The sequence below is a fragment of the Gobio gobio genome (assembly GCF_949357685.1).
Source record: "Gobio gobio genome assembly, chromosome: 2".
NCBI lineage: Eukaryota > Metazoa > Chordata > Actinopteri > Cypriniformes > Gobionidae > Gobio > Gobio gobio.
In genome coordinates, this window is record NC_137098.1 from 42,190,067 (window position 1) to 42,216,520 (window position 26,454).

The following is a 26,454-nucleotide window of genomic DNA, read 5'->3' on the forward strand; positions in this document are numbered from 1 at the left end:
ACTTCCTGAAGATTCAGTGGACAGCAGCGCCTCCTCTTTCACTTTCAGTTCGGACGATCATTTCCATAAAGTGACTAAACTGACGATAAAGACAGATAAATCTGTGTTCGCGGTATTCCAGAGTAGGATAGCCTATATAGACTGCCAATGAAGAATCACAGCCTTCGGAATATTTAGCAGACTCAGAAGTTTGCAGGCATGTTTCGTTTGGGATATTAATTTCGGAAGTTTCGAATGAGACCGAGACGCATTTGTTATATGCTATAGGCTAACGTATGATTATGAACGAAACATTTACTTCACCTTTGTAGTGGGGGAGCAATGACGTTAAGGAGTTATTTTGGACCTTGTCTGGTAAGGTTTTTTATGGTGTTGCGACGTATATTTATTCAAAGCCATTTCGATGTAATGTTTCTATTTAACCCAAATGCACAACTATTATGTACTAACCTAAACATATATATATATATATATATATATATATATATATATATATATATATATATATATATATATATATATATATATATATATATATATATATATATAGCCTATATATATATATTTTTTTTTAATTATTATTATTATTATTATTATTATTATTATTTTAATGATACGTCTGCTTTTGGAAAAAATGAGGAAATGAGTGCCCAAATTTACTTTAGCTGTTAATAATAGGCACTTCTGCCAATTTTTCTCGTTGACATCTAAAAATGGCACAGTAAGAAGGTTTCTTTTGTAAGAAGTTATGATCTTTGTCTCATCTTTTTAGTTGGGTTCTGATTGTGACTGTTGACTTTGACACAAGGCTGAGTTCCACTATGAGTGCTCACCAGTTGATCATAACACAGCGAGCAGAGCTTCTGGCAGTCATATGTGGTGGAGGCACTGCTGAACCTCTGGACTGTGTTCTGGACCTGCTTCTGGCTTGGGAGGTTCTTGTCTGGGAGGATTACCTAAGCATACGACTGGCGGAGAAACCTCTATGTTCTAACGTCAGGCAACTTTTAGATGTGGTGTATGATAAAGGGGAAGATGCATGCAGTCTTTTTTTGGCTGCGATTAGCCAAGTATTACCAGAGGAGCAAAAGGCTGGGCTGTGTTTTGGTAAAGGATGCGCTGAAGTGGGCAAGAACAGACCAGACACTGCAACTTTAACGTTATTGGCTGACAGGCCAGTGCTAGTGACAAAGCTCAGAGATAATATTGACGGGGCATTGAATGTTTTACTGACAACTGGCTGCTTCACCATCAAAGATTGTGATGGGGTGCAACTTCCTGTATACACACCATCACAACAGGTAACTTCGTTGATACTACTTTAATCCACAAATTAGTTTTACTTATTTGTATTATGAAATCCTTGAAAATGAATGTGCCCCATGACTAATATCATATAATTTGTCCCATGACTAAAATCCTTGTCACGGACTGTTAAATTGCCAAACAATTTTCAGTCAATTGCCAAATGAAATTTGTCAGTGTGATATATCTCATGTATACTTTAGAAATTGAACTATTTTCCTAGTAATTGATAAGTGCAAATTAGTTTGACATTATGTCTTTCTACCAAGCCCGTTCACAGTAAATCTCCTTTATTTGCTTAATGAATGTATATATTATTGAGTGATCTTGTTGGATTGTTGCAGGTTCGGAGGCTGTTAGACCAAGTGAAGTTTAAAGGGGAAACTGCTGCAAAGACCTTACTACAGTATCTAGAACAAACAGAGCCAACAAGACCAAACCCTGAAGATAAAAAAAATCAAATTTCTGCCGGTATAAGACATTTCTCAGTTGTATGGACAGTATGTCTTTTTTCATGTCTTTGTCTTTGTTATTGCATAAGATGCAAGAGATGGGCATAATTATTATGTCACTTTTATTTATTGAAATAGATGTTGACTATTAAATATATAAATGCAAAATAAATATAAATACATTTATAAATGTAAATAAAATAATAATGAAATGCATATTAAGGAATACAATACCATTTTTTTCCTTTATTACCAATAAGTGAGCTTGTAAAAAACATAAATGTAATTGTCAATACACTTGTTTCTCCAGATTGTCTGCTGTACCAGAAGAAGCTGCGAAGCTCTGTTGCTGCCCAGTCCCTCTTCCTTAGCACCTACGGCGGGACAGGAAGTTTTTCCTTGGATGATATTTACACCGATGGACTTCTTGAATTGATGGATGGTTCTGGTGAAACTACTACATTAGGGCTGGAGGATGTGGTGGGTCCCATAGGGACTCTTAATGAAGATGCTGACACCATTCTTTTGACTGGGGAGGCAGGAAGTGGCAAAAGCACACTGCTTCAGCGACTGCATTTGCTCTGGGCAAGAGAAGCTTTGCTCACAAACACTTTCCTGCTGTTCCCCTTCAGTTGCCGCAAACTGAATGCAGAGCACAGAGAGCTGTCTCTGAAAGAGCTCCTCTTCCTGCACTGCTGCTGGTCTGATCGAAGTCAGGATGAGGTTTTCCAGTTCATCCTAGACCACCCTCATATGATCCTCTTTACTTTTGATGGGCTTGATGAGTTTAAACAGGGTTTCACAGATGAAGAACGTCACTGCTGCCCCACAAAGCAAGTGCCTATACCTGTATTGCTTTTCAATTTGTTGCAGGGTACGTTGATGAAGGGCATTTTGAAGGTGGTCACCAGTAGACCACAGGCTGTGGGCCCATCGCTGAAGCGCTATCTCCGCAAAGAAGTGCACCTGAAGGGTTTTTCTCCTAGAGGTATCAGCTGCTTTGTAAAGAAACATCACATCGACCCTGCTATGGCTAGACGAGTCATAGATTCCCTCCAGGGTAACACGGTGTTGCTAGGTCTTTGCCACATGCCAGTCTTCTGCTGGATTGTGACCAAGTGCCACCAGGAGCTTCTGGGTGGTCAAGATAGTATTCCTCAGACCATCACCGATGTCTACCTCCTAGTCTTACAGCATTTCTTCCAGCGAAAGTCATCTCAGCCTCAAGGAGTCCTGGGAAAGGCCTGGTTGGAGGAACATTTGGACACAGTGTTAAAACTTGGACAGTTGGCATTGGAAGGCCTGGAAGCCTCTTGTTATGTGTTCTCAGGGTATGAGCTGCAAAGAAATGGGCTCACAGATCAGGATGTCAGCATGGGTTTCCTCATTTACTGCAATGACCTCTCTGTGACAGATTGTAAACACTATGAGTTTCTGCACATCACCTTACAATGCTTCTTCGCTGCTATGTTTGTTGTTTTGAATCGTAACAACAATCGTTCTGTTATCTCCAGACTCTTTCAGCCTCAGTATAGGCAGATGTCGGGCCGGTCTCAAAGGTGTCTTGGACACTGTATTGATCCTTTGGTTGAGGTGAAGTCCCATGTGGCAGAGACACCAAACCTCCAGATTACAGCTCAGTTTGTGTCAGGACTTTTATCTCAGCGGCACCATAATCTCCTCCTGGACTGCTGTCCAACTGCTGTCCGTGAACGGAAGGCCAAGCAGGTAGTGAAGTCATTGTCTAAAGGGATGCAGAGACATTTTAAGTCTATTCCTCGTCCTGTAGAGGGTGAAAAGAAGAGCATGCATGCCATGCCAAGTTTCGTTTGGCTAATCAAGTGCATATATGAAATGCAAGACAACAGTATTGCTCAAGATGCCATGGCTAAGTTGGATGTTGAACACCTGAAGCTCACCTACTGTAACATTGGACCGGTGGAATGCACTGCGTTGGCGTACGTGCTGAAGTACCTGCGGAATCCGGTTGGGCTTCAATTGGACAACAATTCAGTTGGAGATGTGGGCGTGGAGCAGCTTCTACCGTGTCTACATATTTGTCACTCCCTTTAGTAAGATGAGAGATTAACTGATTGTGGTTGTGTTTGAATTGTTGTTTAGACTTCATTTTGTTCACCCAAAAATGAAAATTATACCATCTCCTTGTGCTATCATTTATTCAACCTTTTTTTTATTTTTTATTCCAAACCTGTATGCATTGTGGAACACAAAAGAAGATATTTTGAAACATGTCTGGTTTTTTTTGGGCCTATGCATAAAAATAAAAAAAAAGAGGCCCAATGTTGTTTGGACCCCACCATCCTGCAAAATATCTTCTTTTCTGTTCTGCAGAAGAAACAAGGTAATACAATTTTGGAATTACGTAAAATAAATGCATGCTTTTCTGAAACTTCTGAATTTCACAGTTTAAGGAACAATAACATATCAGATGAAGGAATCCAGAAACTTCTGGAGAAGGGAATGAAGTGTGAAAGCTTCCAAAAAATAGCGTGAGAATATTAGACACCTAAACGCTGCATTTTATGAATAATGATATATTATATAAGTTGTATTACTACCTCATAATTTCCCCAGGCTTTTCAACAACAAGCTCACAGATGCTTGCACCCAACACTTTGCCTCGCTGCTAAAGACAAAGCAGAACTTCCTGTCTTTGAGGTCAGCCCTTACTTTATCTAAGGTTATTATGTTCTAGTTCTGGCCTATGGGATGCTGATCATTCTAATCATACCAAATATATAATTGCTTTCTAGGCTTGGAAATAATAACATCACATCACTAGGAGCAGAGCAGCTTGCAGAAGGCCTAAGCTACAACCAGTCTTTGCAGTATCTGGGGTGAGGTCAATAATGAGAATACTGTGCTCCAATGTTCCAATACTGTGCCTATATTAAATGATATTTCCATTCTGACTTCCTATTTTCAGATTATGGGGTAATAAAATTGGGGACAGGGGAGCTGAGGCATTGGCAACTGCGCTGAAGAATAGCACAGCGCTAATATGGTTAAGGTAATCCTGTAAAATCCTATATTAATTCTTCATTCTATGACTGAAAAAAAAAAAACTTGTAGCAAGCTAATGCTTAACAGTGGAAAAGTAAAGGTTGCCCATTCAGATAAAACAATAAAAAACAGAGCACTATGCTACTCTATGCTGAATGTGTTACTTTTTGTGGGTAATCACAAAACCCACTTTTGTTTGCGTTGGTTGTTTCAGTCTGGTGGATAATGGTGTGGGCAGTGCAGGTGCATATGCTCTGGCTGAACTCATCAGTCAGAGCAAAACTCTGGAGGTACTGTGGTAAGTGTGACTCTACTTTGTTTAAAATTATTTTACAGATTACAGAATTACAGAAATACATGCTTTCTCTCTGTCTCTTAAACTCAGGCTGAACAAAAACTGCATCAGCAGGGCCGGAGTTGAGTCTCTGATAGAGGGACTGAAAATGAATTCTAGTGTTAAGGAAGTCTGGTAAGGTAATTTTCCAGTATTTTAGCAGACTGTGTGTGCTAGTTTTACTTGATAAATGTTAATGTATTTCACATAAGCATTCATTAAATTAAGAGTTCGGTTAAAGGTGTTTTCTTTACTAGTGGTTTTGTATGTTGGTTGTAATTACCTAAATACCCTTTAGAATTTTTGTAATGAATTTTGTCTGCCAAATTAAAATCCCAATATAATTTTTTTCGGTAACACTTTACAATAAGGTTCATTAGTTAACATTAGTTAACTACATTAGTTAACATGAACTAATAATGAACTGCACTTATAAAGCATTTATTCATCTTTGTTAATGTTAATTTCAACATTTAATAATACATTATTAAAAACTTGTTAACATTAGTTAATGCACTGTGAACGAACATGAACAAACCATGAACAGCTGTATTTTTATTAACTAACATTAACAAAGATTAACTAATGCTGAACAGAGGTGTTGTTCATGGTTAGTTCATGTTAACTAATGCATTAACTAATGTTAACTAATACAACCTTATTGTAAAGTGTTACCATTTTTTTCTCATAGCTGTGCCAACAATCGAAACCACAATAGCATATACATGCAGTCAAGAATCAACAGAAGTGTTAACAGAAGGGTTAAACCGTGTTCTCAGGACAAATGTGGGGCATGTTATCACGTGTGTAACATAGTGTTTATTGGCTGGTTCCATGGTGACGACATACCTCATTTAATGTGACAGCATACCCCATTATGTAATTATTAGCAGTTATCATGCAACAACTTTGTGACTTGATCTTAGTGCAAACATCATTTCAATTGTACTACACTTTACATTAATACCCATGCCTGGTGAATGGTTTGTGCTGTGAATAATATTAATGTCCTTAATATAAATGCTCTTTGTACACTTGAAGGCTGAGAGGAAATAATCTGAGCCCAGAGGAAGAAGAGGAGCTGAGCAAGCAAGAAAGCAGATTGACCTTCTGAGGGCAAGAAAGCTCTGTAATGCCCGCCACCAAACTCCCAAGTCCAATGCTCATCATTTTCTTTAAAAAAAAGAAAGAAAAAAACTTGCACACAAGCAGGAAACCATAGACAGTGAAAGTGCATGTCTTGTAAATGGCTGATCTGAAGCTTAGAAGCTAAATATCCAAGGTCCAATCAGAACATCAAATGGGGCTGAAGAATGACTGGGATCCTCTGTTACCATTGTGATTTGAATGTGCACTATCTAGCTTCATTGAGACTGTCATAAATGTAGGCCTATTGTAAAAGAAAACCTCGAACTGTCGAATACACAAACTGAACTTCTAAAGAGGGCCTAGTAACACGCAACATGTGTTTGACATTTTAATGGGTGAACTTTCATTTAATGTAGGCTACATAGTTTTTTTTTTATATGAGAGTTACATTTTTGTATTGTATTTCATGGTTAATGTCTGTTACTTGAAACAGATTGTCAGGGTTTGTAATGATGTTTCTAAATCCCTTTAATTACATCTTCTATTACTTCTATTACTATATTAAGCTGCATGAAAATTATAGATTTATTTGTTTTTTTCTCACACACAAAATTCATGAAACTCATCAGTCGTTTACGGATAAAAGTTTACAAGAGCTTCATCTAGGATCTATGTAAAACATGTTGTAAAAATACACATTTAAGGAACTTTTTTTATTATAAGATTTGCATTAAGTATTAGATATATGCTTGGAAGAACAGAAAAGGAATAAACTGCAGTGCACAACCTGTCACCCAGCCAGTTCCTTAAAAACTCCTCAGCCAAACTACTGGAAAACCCCAAAAGGCGGGGCTAAATGAAGGACAACTGAAATTACCAATCAGATTGTAGCTGTCACTCACTGGCCAATAGGAGAGCAAGTTTCTTCAATAACGTAGCATGTTTGGTTTAACCGTCACATACACAATCACACTGTAAATAATACTCACACTGATTTCAAATGAAACAACGGCCTCGGCTATACCAATATTACTGGATTTTTTTCGAGTTTGCCTCATCGTCTCTCCCGAGGTTATTGCCAGGGGGTTTAAAGTGTACGGAGGAGGCGACTGTCCCTTCTTTAACCGGTAGTAATGCGGAGTGGAGTCAGCGCTGGCTTCAGCTGAGCCCACCCGACAATGTCAAATAAACACCATCATCGTTACTAACAGCGCCACGAGAGTTTCACTGGAATAACCTCAAATGCCATCGAAGACGGACGGGTGAATACCGGGATATTTAAACGTCAGGTAAGAGGAGTCTGATCCGCTCATGCTGATGTCACCTGTTTACCTCTACAGAATGACTCTGACACATGAGCAGCTTTAACGTTAGATCCGTAACTGTAACCAGATCCGCTGATACATGACAACACAAGGGCTATCCAGCGATGACATTATCTCCAAACCGAGCTCTATGAGTAGGAATAACCGTTAACAGAGAAGCTGAATGTTTTGTTTTCTGTACCTGATCAGTGTCATTTAGTGTAAGGCCTGTCCATCTCTGATGCATCGTTTTCACCCAACAGTCAAAATCAGTCACAGTCTAGAGAAAGTGCATAACGCTGATGTGATTTTTACATTGGGTGTATTACATCATGAATACAGGTATTGCACTTACAAAAGCCTATTCATATTGCTAATATATTGGCTATACAGGTGGGTGTTCCCGGCTCTGCATGTTTCATATGTTGACAAAGCATCAACTTCACAGATCACTGTCTGTTGATTATCAATGGCTGTGAGGGGACAGACAGACAGTCAGCATGAATATTGTCGTTCAAAGCTTGAGAATCCCTCACAGTTTTGTTTAGAGCTGTGGTTCTCAACTTTTTTCTTAGGAGGGGCACTGTTTTACATGTCAAATGCTTTACAGCTCCAAAAAACAACAACAGCCAAACAGGTCCCATTGGGATGAATGGGAATGCTAACAGATTTTTTTTCTGGCCGGGTATTATAGCCCTCCTTGATCCATTTACCTGGAATTAAGTTGACTTGGTGACCCCTAAGAATTAAAACCCTTTGACATGTTTGCCCAGAGCACTAACATTTACCAGAACGGGGATCTGTATGGATAGGTTGTAGATGTTATTCAAAACCGTGTTGTCATTTTTTGGATGGGCCAAATCACTGCCGAATCACCTAAACTGCTGGATCTTTTTTCACTGCCACATCTTACAATTCAGACAGAAGTAGATGACACGTGCAATATCAGTAAAAGGTCGCGCAGTAGAGCATTCCATGTCTGGTCTTTTATTCTTGATATTAGTCATTATGCAGTAGTGGTATGTGTGCACCATTATTGTGCATACAGGAAGCTCAGAGTGAGATTTAATTCGCTGTGTGAATTCCCCTGCTGCTCGGGGAAAAACCAACTAGTCACACAGTCTCTGTTAGTACAAGTGTGCTCGGCTGGCTATTCTAATATCGTGGTCATTGATAAGCTATGCCAGTTAGCCAAATCTGTGGTTGTCATGTGATTTTCCTTAAAGAAAAATGTCACCCATAAATAAAGATTCTGTCCTCATTTACTCACCCTCATATCATTAAAACAAATTGTATACCTCTCTTTCCTCTATAGAACACACAATTGTTATTTTGTTCATACCTTTCATTGTATGAACAAAAGACAGACTTTTTCAAAATATCATCTTTTGTGTTCCACAAGTAAATGATGACAGAAATTTCATTTTTGGATGAAGTATCCTTTAAAGGACCCATATTTCAAATTGAACACCAAGTGGTAACCCAACAGAGTAGCAGAATGGTTCATACATAAGTAAGCAAAATGGTTGTTAAATATAAACAAAATCAATTGTACCACTAGGGGTGTAACGGTACACAAAACTGACGGTTCGGTACGCACCTCGGTTTTGAAGTCACGGTTCGGTACGGGTTCGGTACAGCAGTTTTACAAAATTGCTTTTTAGTTATTTTTATTAAACAGTGGTTTACTGAAAAAAAAGTGTCTGTCCTTAAATTAATTAAATTATAACTAAAAGTTGATTGAAGATATTGCTGTAAACTATATAGGGAGCCCTTACTTGCAAATTAATATTAAAGGTTAACAACAGAGCCCAAACTATTATCCTAAATAATTCAGTTGCTATTTATTTTTAGGTGTAATAATCAACACTCAAATAACACAGTAAGCAAACATGTAAACTTCACATAAGGCAGTTTTTGCAATAACTTCTAAATCTAATAATAAAATTGTTTTTTCTCTAATTCGTTGTTGAAATATAATAATTTATAGCCTACACTGTGTCTGTCATTTTCATGACAGGTTTATTTAAACATACATGAAATAATCAAGACATCATTAACAGGTTAAGTAGAATATAATTAATATATATAGTGCATATATTTAGTGAAAGAGTTGATTTCTCTAGTGAACTAACAGCTGTGGACACTGAATAACTACCTGAGGTAAATGTGATGCTACATGACATTGTTTAGTTTACAAGCAGTTTTATTGAGGTCTTTCCGTCTTTGAAACACTGATTGAGCGATTACACCACATATGATACGTGACAGTAAGTTGTAATGTATCCTCAACATACCTTCAGATGTTCATTCATGTTTATTCTTTAGGAAGAGATGATTGATCGCTTTCACAGATGATCGCGTTCACGCGCGTCACGCGGCCTCTGGAACTGTGGTCAGTGATCAGTCACGTCACATTAAAGAGCGTCAAAACGTCATTTATTGTTTGAATTTCGTGATAAAATTTGTGTGGGAATTCGGATTGAAGCGTGTTCCTGGCTTAAAAAAAGCCGACTGTCAACTGTTAAAGATTGCATTCGGAAACTGTTCAGTACGCACGTGCACTGAACCGAAAGCCCTGTACCGAAACGGTTCGGTACGAATACGTGTACCGTTACACCCCTACCACACACACACAAGACCAAAAAAGGTATTACCATACAATTTGGTTGATAATCAATAATTGTATTAATGCACTGACAACAGATTCTAAATTTGTATTGATTTATTTATATTTTATTAGTTTTTATTTTATATACAAATTTTATACATTTTTGATGGTTTTGTGCTCTTGACAGCTGATAAATAGTCACATGAAACTGTCAACTGTCAGACGTTCTGGTCACCACAAACTAGGGATGGCGAAAACTAAACATTTTCTTGACCGACCACTGAGCCTCATTAGCCGGTTGAAACCGGTTAACCGATTAGTTTAAAATATGCTGCGCTATTTGAAATAACAGCCGCGAGCCGCGCCTGCAATTTCGCAACTCTGTCGCATCTCTCTGCCGCTCTGCCTCCCGCTCTCACACACACACACACACACACACACACACACACACACACACTGTCCCGGCGCCGCCGCCTCCCTTCCACTCACGTCACTTTTTTTAAATCCCCTACAGCGCGAAACATGAGTCCCGCAAACGCGGCGCCGAGGAGCTTGTTTGTAATCGGAGGACAAATGGCTCCTTAGTTTCGAAATGGTTTGGGTACAAGGTGATCGCGTTGAAAATAAAGGCATTTGTCTAGCTTTAGAAGCTCATTTGAAACATTGCCGCGCTCATTTAAGAAAATGACAGCTCCGAAGAGACGCCGCTTTAGTTCGAGGTAGTGCTAACAATAATAAATGTAAGCCCATCTTATGCGGAATGTTGTCTAATAGACTGCAACACGATAAAACCAATGGATAAAACAGGCACCTTCAGAATGCGTAAAAGACGCACCGGCCAAGGCAGGTCTAACTCACTGTGTGCCTTCTAATTAAGCACTGTATCACACAAGTTGCAACTTACATCTGTGTCGTTCTTTTTGGTGAAATGGTCCCACACACTACTTTTCTTTGCACGCTTCATACTGTCGTCTGCCCTGGCTCTAACCTCGAGTGTTTTAGCCTGTTTACTTTTTGCAAACCTTGTGAGCGCGCAAACCCAAACGCTGTGACCTCGCCTCAAATGTTTTTATTGGTTTATTAAGTACAAACAGGCGAGTTATGAAAAATTGAGTGTGAGGGATTTGTTCACTTCACACAAAAAGATTTTGGAATGAGATGGCTAACTGTAGTAGCGTTTAGTCCACTGTCTAAGCCTAATTTAGAGATCACTTTTTTTTTTTTAACCGACAACTTTGATCGGTTAACGTTGATACGGTCAACCATCGGTCAAACGGTCATCGGTTAACATCCCTACCACAAACCCTGTTTATTCTCGTTCTAGTAAGGGTTAGAATTAGGGTTAACCCATATTTAATGTAGTCTGGGACTGGGTCATATTTTGTTTTACCCTGAGTTGTTTTGGTCATGGTTTTTGATGTTAAGGGCATGTCAACCGGTCCATATTGGCAAGCTTCTAACAAATGACAGATGCATTTTCATCAAAATACCAAAGCGTTTGTTTTGACACAGCATTTTTTGTGTGTGTCAGAAACAAAAATATTGGAAGCATTTCTTTTTTTGCTTTCCTTCCAGTAGGTCATAAACGTATTATTACTTTCTACTACGGCTACTAAGTTGCATAGATGCATTTTATTTTTTGCATTTAATGCTGTATTTCCCTGCTCTCCGCAAACCCTGTCTGAACAGACGTGTGACCTATTTTTGGGCTGTGACCCACTAGTTGAGATCCACTAATTTAAATTATGATTTAAAAGATGTTGTGCCATTTTTCTTCTCAATTTCTTCCTAAAAAGTTAACTAGACTAAACACGTGGAGGCCTAGATCAGTGGTTCTCAACGTTTTTTGGGCCAGCACCCCCTACACATTATCGACCCCCATCTAATAAAATGTAGTCTAATTGTCTTCCCTAAATATTAATGTAGATTTTTTTAGAACTAGGCCTATTATTAAACTACCATTCAAATGTTCGGGGTCAGCATGATTCTATTTTAAAATAAACTGATACTTTCATAGTGATAGTAAGGATCCACTAAATTGATTCAGCAAGGAGAACAATAAGTGTAATAATAGATTTTTAGATAGAAGATAGAAGTTTTAAGCATAGTAGGCTATTGTTGGTGATTTTCAGTGCTGTAGCCTTTGGTGATGTTAAGGTGACTTTCAAATTCTGACATTAGCTCTATTCAGAATCAGACGGTAATTGTTTCTCATGGGGTCGTAAGGTATTTTCATCATTTACAGGGGCTAGCCGGTGATATTATTGCCGTCCGACTCCAGAATGTCAGCGTTTTTCTCCCACCACCCGCATAAAAATCCCCAGCCGAATTACCTACTGTTTTTTGACAAACACCAAGGTCGTGTGGTAATTTATTTGCCGTCAGAATCCACATCTCTGAGTTTTCAAGAAGAGATCACTTCAAAATTCAATAATATCCTTTTTGGCCTCTGTTGAGCACCATACCGTTGCACTTCGCTGTAATTTGGATACATTTTAAAGATCTAGCCTACACTTTTATTACTGAAGTGCTGGAAAGTATTTACAATACTTGAACAATCGCTCAAAAGAGAAAGAGAAGAAAAGCATTTATAAACATTTGAAATGGGCCGTTATTACGGCAACAATTATATACGTTAAAATAACCAAGCAGCATTATGTTTACCTCATGTAAATAAGATGCTGTATTAACTTATTTCTGCTCTTTCCACATTTTTAAAATGACATTCATCATTTTGAGATAAAATACAAGACCATTTTAACTAAAATGGGTCTATCTTCCTATTTTTTAAACGGGAGTTTTAAATAATTAAATAATAATTAGGATAATGTATTATTTTCCTATGATTAAATTAAATATGAATTTATTCTTATTATTCCAAGCAATTATGACATTTTATTTACAGCAGACAGTCATGCGACTGACCACGTGAGCAGCACGTTCCCAGGTTTGTGGGATCACAAAACTTGCTCATCTACTGTGGATAAATCGCCATCCGAATGCACAAGTTTTATCACTGAGGTGGCATGCAAATACATTTTTATGGACGTCCACATGAGAAACAATTACCGACCGCATAGGGCTATATTATGTACCCTGTTTTAGGATATACAGAAGAATTTTAATTTTGTTCTTCCTTTCCTGTTGACTGTTGAAAACTCTTGAAAAGCTTTTTTTTCTTACTGTGATTTTTACCTCAAAATTTTGGGACGGGCACACTCACCCCAAATCCCTTTTTCCCCTTTTCGCTGTTTACTCCAATTAAACCTTACACTCTATAGAGAAACATTGCACCTGGGACGTAACAGTGAAAATTAGGGGCTCGTCTGGGATCTGAACCCGGGACCTTTCCCACCCGAAGCGAGAATCATACCCCTAGACCAACTAGAACCCCTAGACCAAGTTTTTAATATCAGTGAAAAACAATCATATTTATCCCTTAGTTCGAGAAGATATCCTGATTTTGAAAAATAGTTTTTAGTAAGTTTTCTGCTGTACTGATTTACATCTTTGTTAAAGTCATGAGTCCATTCCATTTGAAATCTTGCTTTTTTAGGGATGTTTGTAATGGCGGTGTCTTATGGTCTTTGTTTTGATTTGTAAATTTGCAATATTTTTTTTTAGAAAGATAGTAAAGACATATAATTAATAGGGGTGGGGGAAAAATTTGATTCTTAGATGCATCGGGATGCAGACGTGGACGATTCTGAATTAATTCACAAATGTCAAAAAATTGATTTTCTAAATGTTGATAACGTAATGTTGACGGAAAGCAATGAAAATGACCTGGACTAGAGCCACACTATATGCAAGTTGTGTAAAACTAAACTAAAATATTTTCCAAACATGAGAAACCATATTACACGTTTCAAACGCTCGGTTGTACCGGTAACGTTCCTGCCAACCAGAGGACCACAAACTCTATCGCAAATTTGATGGTCAAGGATTTGCGTCCGTATTCTCTGCAGATGTTAATTTAGTGTTCAGATGTTCATTTCATAAAAGCTGTTTTCGATTGTGGTATACAGCAAAAATGTGTCTGTGCTCAGGATTTAGTTTTAAGTCATAAGTCTTAGACTCTATTATTTATTTGGGTATAAGAGCAGCTGTATGTTACTAGTTATTCAGAATATGCTGAAGTCCACAAGCACTACGTTTGAATGAGAGCTGCTGGTACAGAATTAAATTTTTTTTTATAAAAGCTGTGATTTTGCAAAATGTTTTTTCATTGTCTGAAGGATTATATTGCTCATTGCACATAACAAGAGGTTATTACTTTATGTTAGTGATTCAGAATATGCTAAAGTCTGTATTAATTTACTACAAGTATGCCCTAACCCTTTTTTTTTTGCAATGTTGGGACATATTCTGGCAATGTAACCTTCCTGTTGACTTGTAAAATCACTTCCATTTGTTTTATTGATAAAATATATTGGAAGTAAATTCATTATGGGTCATTACAAATACTTTGCTTTAAAAGTACCAAGTGAGAAAACAGATGCATCGATAATCGTTTTATAATCGCATCGCAGCCCTCTGAATCGTAATCGAATCGAATTTTGAGGTGCCTTGAGATTCCCACCCCCAATCATAAATACATATTTCTATTTTAAATTATTTAAAATAATTCATATTTCTATTTCAATCTTTCTGTTCATCAAAAAATCCTGATAAAAAAACCTCCACACATCCACATTTTTAGAAATAGCATGATTATTTTCAGTGAATAATAATAATCGGAAATGTTTCTTGAGCACTAGCATATTAGCATGAGCTCTGAAGGATCTTGTGGCACTGAAGACTGGAGTAACAGATAAATTATAAAAATATAAATTATAAAAAAGCAGATTGACCTTCTGAGGGCAAGAAAGCTCTGTAATGCCTGCAACCAAACTCCCAAGTCCAATGCTCATCATTTTATAACCCCCCCCCCCCCCCCCCCCCCAAAAAAAAACACTTGCACACAAGCAGGAAGCCATAGCCAGTGAAAATTGAAGTGATTACAATTTTATGCAATATTACTATTTTTATTGTATTTTTCATTAGTCGTGGTGAGACTACTTTCAAAAACTTGTCCGACGCTGTTCACGTGAGCACCACGACGCATGCCTGTGATGAAAGTTGCAATGACGTTGCTGGGCAATGCCATGCAAATGTCATCCTTACCATGAAAAAATAAAAAAGAACAAAACCCTTTTTAAATTGTCCATTTAAGTCTGTAATATACTGTATGAATGTGCTGTAACAGAAATTTTAAGAAAATTGCCTTGTTTATCCACCACATATGAGGTAAGCAACAATGCTAAAATTACATTTTCAACCAACCGTATTTCAAGCTTTCAAAAGAGGGATCAAAGACCCCCCTTTTTAAACTTTATTTTAACAGTAAGCATTTTGCAGAAAGATGGAGGCATGCCTGAGAAATAAATAAACTGATTTTGTCATAACAGCACTGCCTGTTGAATTTATAAGGGCTATAATTAAGAGGTCATGGCGCTTCAGTGCTCTGTCATGTCCATAACGTTTTAAAGGTTAAGTTTATACAATATAACAATTATAAATACAAATAACTTGAAACTTTAAATACAAAGCTAAATTATGTCTATGCTTATTAGGATCGACAATTCATCTTACTACTTTGCTCTGAACCGTTACGGACGCTTCATATTAAATTTGCATATGACTATTGCTGTCATCTGTTTAGGTTATATGATACAGTACAACTTGCAGAAGAGCATTGTGTCTCAAGGGACACTCGGGATATCGCATTTTTCTTTGTTAAAGTCATGAGTCCATTCCATTTGAAATCTTGCTTTTTTAGGGATGTTTGTAATGGCGGTGTCTTATAGTCTTTGTTTTGATTTGTAAATTTGCAATATTTTTTTTTAGAAAGATAGTAAAGACATATAATTAATAGGGGTGGGGGAAAAATTAGATTCTTAGATGCATCGGGATGCAGACGTGGACGAACTTGCAGAAGAGCATTGTGTCTCAAGGGACACTTGGGATATCGCGTTTTTCCCTCATGGTTAAAACATGAATATTCATCATAATGACAAGCTGACAAAATAATAATAATGATATTGAAATAATTTTTAAATGTTAAAATATAAAATAAAATGCGATCATTTTGACTCACGACAGTACTTTGAACTGCATAAACTGGCCAAAAACCATGCGATCATTTAGACACAAAACATAAAACATGACTGTGGGGGAAACCTGCGATTTGAACTCCAATATGATGAACATTAAAATTTCTTTATGAATTTTAGCAAGCATTTCTGTTAGAAGGAAAATCATGATCCCTAAATTGAGTCTTGAACAACGCATGCGCTTGTTAACATGAGAAATAATCCATAATTGGGCTTATAATAACAATAATATGGCAAATGCTAGTGGGCCACTGCAAGTTCCTTAGAGGAGGGCAGGAAGAATTGGTCAGAGCTGGAAATTTTAGGCGCCAACACGAAGGGTACCAAAGTCCCTTACTACTGTTATTACTGTTCCTATTTATCCCCTTGAGAAAGACAAAATTGACATAACTATTTGTCAACATAGTATCTCAATAACATATTTGAAATCAGGAATGCAATCTTACAACAATGGTATAATAAATTGACTTCTTTAGCTCAAATCGTACAAAAACGAGAAAAAACTAAAAAGATTTCTGGCTGATCAAGCTAATGAACATGCATGTTACAAAGAGGCCCTATTTACACTTGGCCACTTCATGTTTATGATCTGATAGCTAGCTGTCATCAGAACTGGACAATTGCATATTTTAAAAATAACTTACTGTTGATCAGCACTTCTTGACTGGGGTGTCAAGTCAAATCAAATCAAATCAAATCAAATCAAATCAGTCACCAAGCTATGTATCTTAGCAGTAGCAGCACATCAACCATACAGCATACATCTACATATTTGTAAGCATATCTTTACATTGTCTTCTAAACATGTATGTTTCGTATGTTTATGGGAAGCATATTCCAATCATGTCTAAAACCCACATAAACAAGCTTTTCAAAGAAGAAACAGGGTGTGTGATACTTGATGCGTATCAACTATACTGCAGAGATGACAACAGATAATCACAGTCAGCATAGTCAACTTCATCTTTGCTGCCGACACTTACTCAGGAAACACTAGTTTATTAATAAATTATTATTTTTTTTAAATTCCTGACACATAATTATTACTTTTGCTGCAATGTTTATGCGTTTGCTTAACCCCTAATTTATATTTTAAAGGCTTATTATTATGGTTTAGTATTTCTCAATGTAGAACAGGTTAGCAATGTTATATATAATATTTTTTATCAGCTCTGAAACTATTTTCTGATGCCACCTCTGATGGCAACAAAATGTTAAGTGCTGCAGTCTTCTTCTTTTTTTAAATTGTAGCTCATAAAGACTTCACTTGTTTAATTGCTGGATGAATCAGTGTTTTGAAGGAATCCTGAATGAATAATTCAGTGACAAATACATTTTATTAACGGCCACCTACTGGTGTAAGGATGTAATTGATACAATCTTTATTTGAAGTATTACTTGAAGTTACTTGATTATTTGAAGTTACTTTTGATATCGCCAATTTATTATTTATATCTGAACCATAAACTTTTATTCCAGTATACTTCTATGATAATTTGAATGGTTTGATGGAACAGAAATAATTATACTTTGTAGTTGAAAAGACTGTTTCTGAAGCTGTTTCATACCTGTACATGACAACAGCTCTCTCAGAGTCATACTGTTTCAGTGTGATTGTACTTTTATTAGGTTTATTAGACATAGGAATAAGATTGTAATTTTGTAATTTAGGAATAAGATTGCGTGGGTGTTTGAATTGAGATCATGGTCTTTTAACAACTAATCATGCTGCTGCTCTACTCGTCAACTAGAAAATATTTAGTCGGAGACGTCCTAAAACTTACTCAAGATCTCAAACAGGCAAACCAAACAAGTACACAAAACTGACGGTTCGGTACATACCTCGGTTTTGAAGTCAAGGTTCGGTACGGGTTCGGTACAGCAGTTTTACAAAATTGCTTTTTATTTATTTTTTATTAAACAGTGGTTTACTGAAAAAAGTGTCTGTCCTTAAATTAATTAAATTATAACTAAAAGTTGATTGAAGATATTGCTGTAAACTATATAGGGAGCCCTTACTTGCACATTAAAGGGTTAGTTCACCCAAAAATTTAAATTCTGTCATTAATTACTTATCGTCATGTCATTCGACACCCTTAAGACCTCCGTTCATCTTCAGAACACAAATGAAGATATTTTAGTTGAAATCCGATGGCTCAGAAAGGCCTCCATTGGCATAATGTACTTTTACACTCTCAAGACCCATAAAAAGTACTAAAGACGTTGTTACAAAGTCCATCTCACTACAGTGGTTCTACAATAACTTTATAAAGCAACGAGAATAGTTTTTGTGCACAAAAAAAACTAAATAATGACTTATATAGTGATGACCGATTTCAAAACACTGCATCATGAAGCTTCTAACCGTTATGAATCAGTGAGTCGATTCAGCGGTTTGAATCGCCAAAGTCACGTGATTTCAGCAGTTTGGCTGAAAATTATGAGCGAGTCATAATTCGACTCGCTGCTTCATAACGCTTTGAAACTTCATGATGCATTGTTTTGAAATCGGTCATCACTATATAAGTCGTTATTTAGTTTTTTTTGCGCACAAAAACTATTCTCGGCGCTTTATAAAATTATTGTAGAACCACTGTGGACTTTGTAATGATGTCTTTAGTACCTTTTATGGGTCTTGAGAGTGTAAAAGTACATTGTGCCAATGGAGGCCTTTCTGAGCCATCGGATTTCAACTAAAATATCTTCATTTGTGTTCCGAAGATGAACAGAGGTCTTACGGGTGTCGAACGACATGAGGGTAAGTAATTAATGACAGAATCTTCATTTTTGGGTGAACTAACCCTTTAATATTAAAGGTTAACAACAGAGCCCAAACTACTAGCCTAAATTCAGTTGCTATTTATATTTAGGTATAATAATCAACACTTAAATAACATAGTACACAAACATGTAAACCTCACATAAGGCAGTTTTTGCAATAACTTCTAAATCTAATTATAACATTTTTTTTTCTCCAATTCGTTGTTGAAATATAATCATTTATACACCGTGTCTACAGTGCTACATGACATAGCTTACAAGCAGTTATATTGAGGTCTTTCCGCCGTTGAAACACTGATTGAGTGATTACACTACATATAATATGATTCAGTAAGTTGTAATGTATCCTCAACATACCTTCAGATGTTCATTCATGTTTATTCTTTAGGAAGAGATGATTGATCGCGTTCACGCGGCCGCTTGAACTGATGCGCCCATACAGTGATCAGTCACGCCACATTAGGGCTGCTCGATTATGGAAAAAATCATAATCACGATTATTTTGGTCAATATTGAAATCACGATTATGTAACACGATTATTTCACATGACTTTGGGAATGTGTTGTATTTATTAAAAATACACCTTTCAACAATTCAATTGAAATTGTAACATTTGTTGTACTTTTTGAACTATTAAAATAAATAATATAACATATATTCAAATCAAAGTATAAAAGTATTCATGTAAAAATGATAATCACAAATAAATAAGATCAACAATATGGTTCGGCTAGATATGCTTTTCAGGTACGTCTAACCTTAGTTTTCAGGTACAGAAATGTCTCAAATGTAAAATAACATTGCATATTTGAGTGCATAAATTAAAGATGAATCCTATTAAACTTACAAAAGCTATTCAATCCGGATCGGATATGCGTCGTCTTTATCGACTGTATAAAGTTCACTTAAGGCATATACAGACTATGTCTGCTAGGATACTCATCAAGATGGACATGTTGACATACGTTTTGTGTGAGTTTGTCCGTTCAAGAGCAAGACTTGAAAGAGAACTCAATATTTGCGCGCTGAGAGACGTGTGCGCGCTCTCGGATGAGCGCACAGAGATACATTTCCTCACAGCGCGCGCGGCTTCTCATTCGCGTCTTCTGGCACTAAACCCGGGTGACGACGGTGAAAACGACTGGTCATATTCAAACATACGACAGCACTCGCATGCATTGAACAAAGTTTACAAAGAGAGAATTATATGAAAAATATGAGGGGAAAAAGGACGTTTACACGGCACCCCTGCTCTCGTCAGTTTTTGTTTCTTTATTAGATTGTCATAGGTCACTCTGTTTAATTTTCAAGTGGTTAAACAAATTCGTGGTGTTCCCTTGCGTTGCAGTCACTAGCATGTAGCAAATCTTGCACGTAACATGTTTCTGCTCGTCGTCTGATTCCTCGAAGCCAAACTGTTCCCAGACAACGGAGTTGGTTTTGCCTTTTTTGCTCACCAAACGCTGCTGTAACTGCCCTCCTCCTGCCATCTTTACTCACGCAGAGTTTTTAAATTCCAGCGGATGATATGCACACGAGACTCCCGATCTGAGAAAGTTTGTGGCTTCGGGAGGGGCGGATGAGCGCATGCGCGTTTCATTCAGAACGCATGGCAAAATAATCGTTTTTTCTCGATTGTACTATTTTGGTGATCGTTGGGAGGCAAAATCGAAATCGAAATCGAAATTCGATTAATTGCACAGCCCTACGCCACATTAATAAAGAGTGTCAAAGTGGCATTTATCTCTTGAATTTCGTGATAAAATGGACTGGATGTGTACGTGTGCCAACTAGGATTGAAATGTGTACCGCGCGTAAAACAATCCGACTGTTAACTGTTAAAGATTGCATTCAGAAACCACGTGTGGTTCGCGTGCACCGAACCGAAAGCCCTGTACCGAAACGGTTCGGTACGAATACGTGTACCGTTACACCCCTACAAACAAGACTAACATCATTCTTAAACCTTTTATACTTTCTCTGTCTATTAAATCTTCACTTTCTCTCTTTTTACAGCTCTTTATGTCCGTTCAGTCCATCTATCCCTTTCCCATTGAAAAAGTCATGGAAGCTCCCTCTTCCTGGTCCCACTGACCCCTGACGACCCTTTGACCTTCGACGTGTGTTCCTGTCATCTTCAATCCACTCCTGCTATGCAGCCATGAGCTCTGCGCTATGGAGCCAGGAGAAGCCTGCTGGCAGTTTCCGGGACGACTGGCATTTCTACATTGTGGTGAAGGAGTGCACCGTGGAAAAGCCGGGTCAGAAGACTCTGCGCATCCCACGCGGCAGTCTTGGCCAGGTCTGCCAGGAACGCAACAGCCTCGGTCGCACAATCCCTCCTAGCAAGGGTAAGCGCAGCCTACGCATCCTGGACCAGACCAATGTGGTGGTGAGCGTGGATGAGTGGGATGTGATGGAGCTTGAGGAGAAGTTGGCGGAGCTGCTGTTCCCCATCACCAACTGTGAAGAGCGTTACAGTCTGCTGTGCAACAGAGCGCGCCTGGACAGGGCCCATGACATCACCTGTGGATCAAAAGTCCGAGTGCAGCTGAGGTCCGGTGACGAGCCCCTTCCAGGCGTGGTCCGCTTTAAAGGAGCTCTGCTGCCTGACCGAGCACTGAGTGGTATCTGGTTTGGTGTTGAATTACTGGTGAGCAACGCTATTTGTCTTGTTTGCGTTGTTTGTCTGGTTTTAAGTTCACCCAGCCCATGAGCGTGTGATCATTACAGGACAAAGCTGCATTTGTCTCCAGGGCTTAGCTGGGAGATTTGAACGAACATAACTAAAGCCTGTAGGCTGTTGTGTGGGTGAAGGCCAGACCCAAACATCACACAACAACAATATCATTGTTCATATGGCAAATGTTTGAGTTCTTATGTCTGGAATCTGGATTGGTGTATGCAATGTCTTTTTACCCTCTGAAAACCTTTCTGTCTTTCAGGAGGAAGGCCGGGGTCAAGGTTTCACAGAGGGCTCTTATCAGGGTCAGCAGCTGTTTCGATGTGAAGATGAATGCGGTGTCTTTGTTGCACTGGATAAACTTGAGCTCTGGGAAGATGAGGAGCTGGAGGTGGATCGTGTGACGCTAGAGGATAATGACCCGGAAGTGGAAGGCGAAGTACCGCCACTGGAGATCAACTCTCGAGTGTTGGTACAGACACGGGACGGCCCAGAACGGGGGACTGTTATCTTCTGTGACTTACTTCCTGGAAATGAGAGTCTTGGATACTACGTTGGTGTTGATATGGTAAATTAGTTAGACCGTTCAGATGGTGAATAACTGTTCTTAGCTGCAAAGTTAAAGTTTAATATTAGCATTTTCACTAAGCAATGTGTTTGTTCAGGCAGGTCATATATTTTAGAAGGTGCTTTTTACGTGAAGTTTATTATTATTGTTATTATTATTATTATTATTATTATTATTACAATTATTATTATTAAAATACAAGAAATCTCAATTCTGGCTGATGCAATGAGACAATAATTATTTTCATGATTTGGCTGATAACCGATAAATTATATTCAATTTTGTCTAAATAAAAAAAATGTTTAGCTAAAAAGATAGATATTTTAAATGTTACATGCTACAGGCATCATAACAATATAATGTACAGAATGGAAAATGGATGATCATTCTGATATTTTATAAAGATTACATTTAACAGTTTTATTAATTTATTAGTGTGGCAAATGTAACCTAAAGAATAGGAGAAATTAGCATGAACAATTAAATATACACTATCGACTGATTAAAAAAACTGTAATGTAAGCCTATAAAAATATAAAATACATTATAAAATACGCTACCGTATTGCCATACCATAACAAAAAGTTTAGTATTGGTAATGCATTTTTTTCTGAAAGATATAATATTTTAATTCAGCAAGGACGCATTCAATTGATGAAAAGTGACTGTAAACATTTTTAATATTACAAAAGATTTCTATTTTAAATAAATGCTGTTTTTTAAAGAATCCTGGAAAACAGATGTTTCCTGAGCACCAAATCAGCATATTAGAATGATTTTGATTTCTGAAGGATCATGTGACTCTGAAGACTGGAGTAATGGCTGCTGAAACTCAGCTCTGCCATCACAAGAATAAATTATTATTGTAAAATATATTACAATTGAAATTTGAATAATATTTCACAAAATAACTGTTTTTATTGTAATTTTGATCAAATAAATGCAGCCTTTTTGAGTATAAGAGAGTTTATGACATCAAAAACGTCAGCGTGGAGGCATGGATTGAAGGAGAGATGTAGAGACAGCTCAGTTTGTTCTGTGTGACCACCATAATGGCGTACTGCCAAATGCTCACACAAGACACAACCAACACGCACCATTCCACTGTTCTCCTCTTTTCACCCTTTGTTTCTCTCTTCTGTTAAGCTCTTACTACTCTTCAGCAGAGCTCAGCTGGACTTGCCGTCCATGAGATCTAAATAGTGTAGATGTGAATAGCATTTAGGTTTTGAGGAGTTTTATTACTTTTAGTTTGCTGTTGGTCTTTAATAATAGATTGTATAGATTTGATTTGATATGTTTGAGTATATTTCGTAAGTTTTTATTAGTGCTGTATTTGAATTAGGTTTGATGACAAGTTTGGCTTTATTTGGTTGAGTAAATGCATGAAATGGTATCAAGGAAAGGGCTATACATTGGAAAATAGATTAAAACAAATAACAGTGGAGATCTGGCATGTGAAGGGTGTGGGTTTAGAATCCAGAGACATCAGTCGTTCTGATGATAGTGTAGGTTGTGTATTGTAGCCATTAGAGAATTACAGCGCTCAGTTAGTGAAATGGGTCCTGTCTGGGTCAGAACAGGAACGCGGATGAAGATTTCCATTTGGAGATAGAGACAGGGAAACTTTAGTTTGTAAAGTGTTTATTTTAAGGTGGAAATTACAGTGTTGTAGATGTGAATGCTTATGAGATGATCTAGGTCAGGTGCAGTAATAGGGTGCTGTACCTCTCGCCCTCAGGACAATCCCATTGGAGACTGGGATGGGATCATCGACGGTAAACAGCTGTGTAATTTTGCTAGTCTTGAACACACCCGTCTCGTCCCCATCTGTGATGTGATGCCAGGTAAGGGTTCTCACTTCATAGCTCTGTATTAGATTTTATTCTGGCTTTGAGTGTGGTTACTGCTAGAAACCTAGTTAGTTGTACTATATGTTTCTAGATTGAGTTTGAGCGCCTCAGATGTAAAGTTTTACAACAAGTACATTGGATGTTACAAAAGAATAAAACAATCATAGGAAAATTAAGTTTGAATAAAATGTAAAATAATTTAAAAACATTTATTACATTTATTTAAAAATGTATAGTTTATTAAATTGCTTTTCTATTAAGTTATTGTTTATAGATATAGATATTTCATTGTGTGTTTTAGACCTCAAGTCAGGGTGTAGGATAAATATTTGTTGTCAGAAAGCGTGTGTGTTTGTGTGAGTCATGTTAACATGCAGGAAACAGAGGCTCTTTTGTCTAAAGGTCTTGTTTTTGTGAGTGGAGTGTGTGGAGCTCTCTTTGTTCCCTTTATTTATTGATTTGTTTGTTTGTGTGCATGTGTGTGGGCAAGATGTCTTGCCTTGGATGTTTATGTCTTAAAGCTACCACTCTTCCTTATTCAATCTGTGAAACTAAAGGAATATGTAAACACAGTTATCAGGGTATGACCTACTGCTCTATAGGTGATGATACACAGGGCAACTTTTTGAGCAATGTACCCAGGCAATGTTGCAGAGCGATGTTGCTTGGGCACTTTCCCATTGAGAATGGGCAACAAATTTATATCCGGATAGAACGGTCGTGGGCATTGTGTCTCACCTGGTTGCCCGTTGACAGCAACATTGCTCAAAAAGTTGCCCTGCGTATAATCACCTTAAGTGTGATATATATATATATATATATATATATATAATAAGAGGAAAATAAGTATTTGAACACCCTGCTATTTTGCAAGTTCTCCCACTTAGAAATCATGGAGGGGTCTGAAATTGTCATCGTAGGTGCATGTCCACTGTGAGAGACATAATCTAAAAAAAAAAAATCCAGAAATCCCAATGTATGATTTTTTTAACTATTTATTTGTATGATACAGCTGCAAATAAGTATTTGAACACCTGTCTATCAGCTAGAATTCTGACCCTCAAAGACCTGTTAGTCTGCCTTTAAAATGTCCACCTCCACTCCATTTATTATCCTAAATTAGATGCACCTGTTTGAGGTCGTTAGCTGCATAAAGACACCTGTCCACCCCATACAATCAGTAAGAATCCAACTACTAACATGGCCAAGACCAAAGAGCTGTCCAAAGACACTAGAGACAAAATTGTACACCTCCACAAGGCTGGAAAGGGCTAAGGGGAAAAAAAAGCAATCATTAGAAAATGGAAGAAGCTAAACATGACTGTCAATCTCCCTCGGACTGGGGCTCCATGCAAGATCTCACCTCGTGGGGTCTCAATGATCCTAAGAAAGGTGAGAAATCAGCCCAGAACTACACGGGAGGAGCTGCTCAATGACCTGAAAAGAGCTGGGACCACCGTTTCCAAGGTTACTGTTGGTAATACACTAAGACGTCATGGTTTGAAATCATGCATGGCACGGAAGGTTCCCCTGCTTAAACCAGCACATGTCCAGGCCCGTCTTAAGTTTGCCAATGACCATTTGGATGATCCAGTGGAGTCATGGGAGAAAGTCATGTGGTCAGATGAGACCAAAATAGAACTTTTTGCTCATAATTCCACTAAACGTGTTTGGAGGAAGAAGAATGATGAGTACCATCCCAAGAACACCATCCCTACTGTGAAGCATGTGGGTTGTAGCATCATGCTTTGGGGGTGTTTTTCTGCACATGGGACAGGGCGACTGCACTGTATTAAGGAAAAGATGACCGGGGCCATGTATTGCGAGATTTTGGGGAACAATCTCCTTTCCTCAGTTAGAGCATTGAAGATGGGTCGAGGCTGGGTCTTCCAACATGACAATGACCCGAAGCACACAGCCAGGATAACCAAGGAGTGGCTCTGTAAGAAGCATATCAAGGTTCTGGCGTGGCCTAGCCTGTCTCCAGACCTAAACCCAATAGAGAATCTTTGGAGGGAGCTCAAACTCTGTGTTTCTCAGCGACAGGCCAGAAACCTGACTGATCTAGAGAAGATCTGTGTGGAGGAGTGGGCCAAAATCCCTCCTGCAGTGTGTGCAAACCTGGTGAAAAACTACAGGAAACGTTTGACCTCTGAATTGCAAACAAAGGCTACTGTACCAAATATTAACATTGATTTTCTCAGGTGTTCAAATACTTATTTGCAGCTGTATCATACACATAAATAGTTAAAAAATCATACATTGTGATTTCTGGATTTTTTTTTTAGATTATG

At 37.8% G+C, this 26,454-nt stretch overlaps 2 protein-coding genes across 5 annotated transcripts in view; both read left to right on the top strand.

Moving 5' to 3' along the window:
- On the top strand, positions 1–7,000 carry nod2 (nucleotide-binding oligomerization domain containing 2). 3 transcript variants are annotated; one of them, XM_079804767.1, is made up of 11 exons: positions 1–354; positions 773–1,301; positions 1,650–1,776; positions 2,068–3,829; positions 4,184–4,267; positions 4,353–4,436; positions 4,532–4,615; positions 4,705–4,788; positions 4,996–5,079; positions 5,167–5,250; positions 6,157–7,000. In XM_079804767.1, the coding sequence occupies exons 2-11, from the start codon at positions 822–824 to the stop codon at positions 6,227–6,229; spliced, it is 2,946 nt and encodes a 981-aa protein (XP_079660893.1). In that variant the 5' UTR covers positions 1–354; positions 773–821; the 3' UTR covers positions 6,230–7,000. The 3 variants fall into 3 exon arrangements, 2 of the variants coding, with proteins under 2 accessions (XP_079660893.1, XP_079660894.1); XR_013815584.1 differs by lacking the exon at positions 4,184–4,267 and having other exon boundaries at positions 41–354; positions 6,157–6,996; XM_079804768.1 differs by lacking the exon at positions 1–354 and having other exon boundaries at positions 738–1,301.
- Positions 7,001–7,149: 149 nt separating this feature from the next.
- The window catches only part of cyld (cylindromatosis (turban tumor syndrome)), a 41,283-nt gene continuing 21,978 nt past the window's right edge, over positions 7,150–26,454 (top strand). For both annotated transcript variants that reach the window (XM_079804790.1, XM_079804791.1), the window contains exons 1-4: positions 7,150–7,493; positions 21,073–21,709; positions 22,002–22,307; positions 24,049–24,154. In XM_079804790.1, the coding sequence (XP_079660916.1) occupies positions 21,218–21,709; positions 22,002–22,307; positions 24,049–24,154 (904 nt within the window). In that variant the 5' untranslated portion in view covers positions 7,150–7,493; positions 21,073–21,217. The remainder of the gene's footprint in view (positions 7,494–21,072; positions 21,710–22,001; positions 22,308–24,048; positions 24,155–26,454) is intronic.

Bases quoted from the DNA above. Each gene is read 5' to 3' on its own strand.
- nod2 (XM_079804767.1), top strand. From the start codon at position 822: ATGAGTGCTCACCAGTTGATCATAACACAGCGAGCAGAGCTTCTGGCA. The intron at 1,302-1,649 runs GTAACTTCGTTG...GGATTGTTGCAG, and splicing joins TATACACACCATCACAACAG to GTTCGGAGGCTGTTAGACCA. The intron at 4,789-4,995 runs GTAATCCTGTAA...TGGTTGTTTCAG, and splicing joins ACAGCGCTAATATGGTTAAG to TCTGGTGGATAATGGTGTGG.